General features: G+C 46.6%; 1 protein-coding gene across 1 annotated transcript in view; it reads right to left on the bottom strand.

The window, feature by feature from the left end:
• The window catches only part of DPP10 (dipeptidyl-peptidase 10 (inactive)), a 304,701-nt gene extending 297,897 nt beyond the window's left edge, over positions 1-6,804 (bottom strand). Inside the window, exon 1 of the mRNA XM_014940136.1 lies at positions 6,584-6,804. Coding sequence (XP_014795622.1) covers positions 6,584-6,655 — 72 coding nt within the window. The 5' untranslated portion in view covers positions 6,656-6,804. The remainder of the gene's footprint in view (positions 1-6,583) is intronic.
• Positions 6,805-6,810: the final 6 nt, after the last annotated feature.

Here is a 6,810-nt window from a genome sequence, read left to right as displayed (position 1 = left end):
TGGAGATTAGGAGAAAGTTCTTTACTGTGAGGGTGGTGGAGCACTGGAACAGGTTGCCCAGGGAGGTGGTTGAGGCCCCTTCCCTGGAGATATTCAAGGAGAGGCTCGACGAGGCCCTGGGCAACCTGGTCTAGTTGGGGGTGTCCCTGCTGACCGCAGGGAGGTCAGACTAGATGACCTTTGGAGGTCCCTTCTGGCCTGGACCATTCTATGATTCTGAGTCTACCTACATTTTCTAGTGCAGTGCTAAAGAAAGTATAACATTTTAAGTATAGTCTTGTATACCTAGATGTTTTTCCACAGGTCAGGCATACTTCAAAGCTCTATTAGTAAAAAAAAAAAAAAAAGAAACACAATAACAACAACAACAAACCTAAGATACTTTTGTAGAGATCACATATTACATTCATCCTTATTACCACTATAGGAAGAAAAGCTGTCCGCTTTTGCAAGCCAGTAACACATACATGTAATCTCTGAATGCCCTTAAGTTATGAAAAAATGTGAAAATGATGGCTTTCACATTCTAGAATAACATCAAACAGCATCTCTGTTTGCTTAAAGAGTTCCTCTCTCTTGTTAATTATCAAAATAGCTTGCCTGAAGCAATACCTTCAGTTAGAAGGTACCAGAAAGAAGTATAGAAAGTATGTTTTAAAATAGCTAATACAATATGTATGATCAAATATCTGAGGCTACAGCATGTCTGCAATTCACATTAACACAGAAGATCCAAAAAGATTGCCCCGTTTCACAGTTTTTGATTTACTGCATTAAGTAATCCCTTTAATCCACCTGCAAAAGTGGAGAGCTCTAAACACTGAAAAATCAGTTGCTGTGTTCTGCTGCAGAGATCCCAGCACGCTGCTTTGAAAGCAAGACACGGAGAAACCTGCAAAAAGGCATGGGAACCATGAGGGGAGGGTACAAGGAGCAAGAGAGCATCAGCACGATTGCCTTGGCCTGCGTCCACAGACAGAGACATCTTCACGGTTGTGCTCCTGGCAGTTTCCCAGGGCAGAGGGTGGATCAAGCACTGGAAAGTTCTTATTAAAGTTCCCTGTGTTAGAAAAAGTGAGTTTCTCTTCAGAAATCACTTCTGAATTTGGGATGTATAAAGAACCACACTTACATGCCATACAACCATTAAAAACAAAAACCATCAACAGCATATGACTGCCCTCTCAACTACCTGAGATCCCATACTGCAGACTATTTACAAGATGTCCCATAAAATGTTGCTTCTCAATTAACACGAGAAGCGCTTCACCAAAAGTGAGATCCTACTTGTCCCTGCTCCACGGAGCTCAGACCAGAGGACTAGAAATGCAATGAAGATGGAAGATGAGCTTCAGGTTTTTTGTCCTAATCACCACCATCGGGTACGTGACTGAATTACACAGAAACAGCCACAGGTGAAGAGAAAGCGAATCAAGGCCACCTGTAGTATTTGAAAGATGATACATTTCGTGCCTTCCCCTGGAACTTGAATCCTGAATGATATTCCAAACCACCTCAGTTAATACATTTTCACATGAGCTCCTTGTGCTGCTGGTGATATATTCAACAGATATTGCAAGCCTGTAATACTTCTTTCTGGACCCAGCACAGCTATAGTATGGCATATATATAGTATACAAAACAGAATTTAAAAGTTAAAGCTAAAATTCAGATGTTAACTCTTTATGAAACATTCTGGGCACAATAATATAACCTTATTTCTTCACTTTTAGTGGCATTTTCTTTACTTGATGTTTCTAGCATTATGTTGAACTTTGCAAAGCAGTATGTTCGATACATATTGTTGCAATAAAACAAAGTTCTGACAGATTACTAAGAGGGAAAAATGCAAAGTCACTTTGGATTATGTACTAGAACAGAATTTCTTTTTTCAGCCTGAATTCAACTCTGAACACAACCAGTAGTAGGGGACATGGACTTGACTACCTAACTAAATCTTTCAAGTTACTGGAACTGTGGTACGTATATGATTAAGAGTTCAAGTATCTCCCTGACCCATCAAGCTCGAGATGACGTGAGTGGGGCAGGGGAGAGCCCTTTTACCTTGATAAAACCCCATTAAGATGAATACTGCTGTGGACAGACACAGCTATCCATTAACGTTTTTCCCACTGCAAGATCAGAGTCTATGTTTGGGAAAAAGAAGTAAAGCAATGAATGAAGACATATAAATATAAACCGTTTTGGCTTTAGTCACTGCAAAACAAAACACAGGTTGTTCTCCTTTGTTCAGATGTGCTTTTAGAATACATCCCTTATTTGGTGACCACAGAAACTGGTCCCAAGATAGAGAAAATTCAACTCCTTAAATCAAGGCAGTGAAGCAAACAGTAGTCAGTTGTGCTTGTACGTATACTAAACACGTAATTTAAATGCTTACCAAATACTTTCCCTATTTAGCACAACACAATGCAGTCTGATTTCCTTTTCCCCTACCTGTTTTTATGCAGAATAATGTAGTAGATTCTAAAATGACATATAGTAAAGAAAACAACAACAGCAAAAATCTGTTTTTTCTTCTTTTTTAAAATCAATTTTAAAAAGACCTTAAGTTAGAAGAGTGAGAAAGGCTCAGGAGAGAATGATTATAAATTTCAAAGGTCTGTCTTCAAAACACACAAAGAACAGCAAGTAGCACCAGGTGGTGTAGATCATCTGTTTTTTTTGTAAACAGACTGAAGCCTCACAAAGGTAATACCTAGAGGAATTATCTTAGTTTTTCATCTGCAAAGACAGTAACATTCATCAACCAGTAAGTCATTCAGGTACATTATATTTTTCAAATAAGCTGTGTCCACTGACTACCGAATGGTTGTGCCTTCGAAAAATGATCACTAAACTTCATTGTCCAACACCTCAGGAGACAGTTCTTAAAAGCTACAAGATGAAAAACACTACTTTTTGAACTCTCTGAGAGAAACTGAGGGAGCCACCTTCACTCCCGACACAAACGCTCAAGTGACATAAGTCTGAACACTTTGATGGAGCTTTCTAGAAATGAGCAGAAATACAAGTAATTTACAGCTATTTTCCTTTCTAGAGATATATCATCTGAGCATAAAACTGTAATTTTGGCAATAAATATGAGTCATCGTTTAGCAAAGAGTTGAGAATAAATCTGGGTAATTTATCAAACATCAATAGTACTGTTAATGGAAGTTGTTATTAGATGCCTTGGCCCAGAGGACACTCAGTTTAAAAATACCATCAGGGGAAGTGTGGGATATGAAGTTGTATCCAATTTATTTATAAACTGATGGCTATGGATGCTTTAGTCAGTCAATCCAAGCTTTTATTTAAGTGGAGAGTCCCAGCATTAGCCTGCTATAATTTGAAAGTACAGCTCAGGTCCCAAAGCCTATAAATTTCCCACAAATGCATCAACTTCAGTATGACTATTCTCAGGAGTATCTGTAAAACCAGACTTTCAAATCAGAAAAGAGATTTACACTCAGAAAATCTTTCTGTAATTCCTTGTTCCTTCTTGGACTTCCCACAGGTCCAACCACTTCTCTACCAGCTGCTCCTGCTATCTCAGGAAAGCCTCTCAATGCAGATGCAGCTTCTTGTTAAAAATAAATAAATAAACTACAGGTGTCACCTGTAAGTGACACTACAACTTTATACACCCTCACCAAGCAAAATGCAACGTTAAACAAATACCTGGACAGACATGGATTTCTTCAGAGATAGAGGGTTGGAGCACCTCTGCTACGAGGACAGGCTGAGGGAGCTGGGGTTGTTCAGCCTGGAGAAGAGGAGGCTCCAGGGAGACCTAATAGCGGCCTTCCAGTACCTGAAGGGGGCCTACAGGAAGGCTGGGGAGAGCCTGTTTACAAAGGCCTGTAGTGACAGGATGAGGGGCAATGGCTTTAAGTTGGAAAAGGACAGACTTAGATTGGATACAAGGGGAAATGGCTTTAAGTTGGGAAAGGACAGACTTAGATTGGAGATTAGGAATAAGTTCTTTACTATGAGGGTGGTGGAACACTGGAACAGGTTGCCCAGGGAGGTGGTTGAGGCCCCATCCCTGGAGATATTTAAGGTGAGGCTCAACGAGGCCCTGGTCTAGTTGGGGGTGTCCCTGCTGACTGCAGGGACATTGTACTAGATGACCTTTGGAGGTCGCTTCCGGCCTGGACCATTCTATGATTCTTGAAAGCCCTAAGAAGCATTTTCCATATGGGCCAAGCAGTGGTACTCCAAGCAGTGCTTGGGGTATGAAAAGTGCTTTCCACATGCCCCAAGCAGTGCTATCAGTTATGGAAAACCATGGTGAACTTATGAGCCCCTGTTTGTTCTTCTCCCTATGCCCACCACAGCATCCATCACGGATCTCAGTTGCTGTGAAGGTGCACGAATGGTCTTGATGTTCCTAGAGATCCACCAACCTCAGCCTTACTCTATACAGAGCTTGCTGCAGCGTGTAGGCCTGCATCCTTACTAGCATTTACAGCCACAGAAAGACTCACCATCAATCAAAAGCAACCTTTTGTACGCGATGCCATTATATACTGCATGACATCCCTAGCACCTAAACCAAGAGGCAATCCAAGTTGATTCAATATCAGTTTTTACCAAGAAAAGCAAACTTGGTCTGGGAAAAAACTGATGCAAATATACGCAACATCACATTTCCACTTCACGCAGCCAGGCACAGCAGGTAGAGCAGTGGTGTCCCTACCCACCACTGAGGGATGCTGAGAACTCCAGAGCACTTGCATAATAATATTTCTATATTTAGGATAAATTCCTAATATTTAGTGTGTTTGAAATTGAGAACTTACTGCTGTTCCTCATTATGACCTAAAAAAGCAATTAAACTGGTAATTTTGGGCATATAATATTAAGCCTGCTTTAAAAAGATTTCCACCTCCAAAACCAAAAAGCAATTCTGGCAAGTCAACACGTCCTGATCGAATATAAAGAAGTAAGGATTGGTTAAGTTCAAGTACTTTTTATTACATCTAAAAGCAAAACAATGTCCCTGAAATTTACGAGCTCTGTGAACCTCTGAGAATATTTAAAATGATCTTGACTTTTTCCATAAATTCTGCCATTTGCATGAAATTTAAGTACATGCTGGAAGTCACCCACCTCTTTCAGGTAATGTAACTTATGCAATTAATTTATTCAAGAAGGCTTCTCAAACTCTAACGCACTATTTTATCAGGATTACATGAAAACATACCATAAGGCGGACACTTTTCAGCCAAAAAAAAAGCATAGATCTTTAAATTTCTTTAAATGAATGGGTTCACTGATAAAGGAAGGACTACCTAGAAGCTTAACAAGCAGCCTGGGTGTGCGTGCAGGACTGGATGCTCGGATACGGGCTTTCTAAAGCAGGACTGATTGTGGCCAGCAGCTTCCTCTGTTGGCGTTTTCCACCCGATGCCAGTGCATCAGACAAAATTAAGCTCTGTAGATGCACGTAAGGGAGAAAGAAAATATGAAGCAGCGCTCCCCACCTCCCGCAAGCCCCGATGGACACGCCGGAGTTCAAAACAGAGAGCGGCGGGTCCTGACAACGGGTAAAAAAAAAACAAAAAAACCACCCTCAATCTCGGAATATCACTGAAATTAGAGCTTTTTTAGGTGTTTGCGGGTGAACTACGTGGAGGGGAGCCCTCACCCTCGGGCGGGGAGGGCAGGTGAGAGGCTGTGCCACGCCACGCCGCCCCGCACCGCCGTCCCCGCAGCAGCGGCGGGGGTCGGTCCCCACTGGGGGGTCGGGGGTGGGGAGCGCGTACAGGCCCCCCATCCCTCCCCGTGCGGGAGCAACAGATAACGGCGGGCTGGTAATGAAAACTTCGATTTTGTGCTGATGAGCGCCGAGTTCAGCTGCTCCCCCGGTACCCAGCCTTCACACGGGGAAGCCGCCCGACACTCCATAGCGAGCCGGTACCCAGAGACGCCGGTACTCAGAGCCGCCGGTACCCGGCCAACCTCACCCCCGCCAGCCCGCGGGGAGGCACCCCTCGGGCCGAGGGACGTGACCGCCCTCCGGCCGCTGCCAAAATCCCTCCAGGAACACTCCCCGGCCCAGCGGGGGGACCGGGCGGCGATGGGGAGCGGGGGGACCGGGCGGCGATGGGGAGCGCGTCCCCCCGGGCAGCCCCGCCGCGGGCATAGGGCGTCCCCCCGCGCCCCGCACAGCACCGCCAAGCCCCGGCCCGCTCCCTCGGTGCCACCGCTGCTTCCCCGGTCCCCACGGCCGGCAGGGCAGGATACCCCCGGGAAGCGGAGCGCAAACTCCTGCGGGACCCGCTGCCGCCGGGGGTCGGGGCTGACCGACACCCGACAGCCCCGAGGCGGAGCCGGACAAGGCTGGGTCCCCTCCGGGCGGCCCCGCCGCTCCCCTCCGCATCCCCCGAGGTGTCTCCACGGGGATCCCGCTTTCCCCGGCCGAACTGCCCCGAGGGCGCCCGTCCCCCGCCCCGGACTTTTACCCTGCTCTGCACAACTTCTCCGGGACGGCGGCTGTAGCAAGCCCCCTTCTCTCCCTCCCTTCCTCCCAATCCTCCTTCCATCCCCCGGCGCCTCCCGCCGCGGGTCCCACCTGGTCGGGCTGCGGCGGCGGTGGGTTCCCCCTGCCGCCCGGGTGCGCCGGCTGCTCCTTCATGGCTGTCATCGCAGGGGGCTCGGCTCGGCGCCTCTCACTGCCGCTGCGGCCCCGGGCACCCCTCCCTCGGCGCCAGCCGCATGACACCAGCCTCCCCTGGAAGTGGCGCGGCGGAGGAGGAGGAGGAGGAGGAGAAAGAAAGGGGAGGACGGGCGGGGGGCGCG

Source organism: Calidris pugnax, unplaced genomic scaffold, assembly GCF_001431845.1.
Source record: "Calidris pugnax isolate Ruff unplaced genomic scaffold, ASM143184v1 scaffold21, whole genome shotgun sequence".
Classification (NCBI taxonomy): domain Eukaryota; kingdom Metazoa; phylum Chordata; class Aves; order Charadriiformes; family Scolopacidae; genus Calidris; species Calidris pugnax.
The sequence above is the reverse complement of the archived record's forward strand: the minus strand, read 5'-3'. Positions and strand labels throughout refer to the sequence as shown.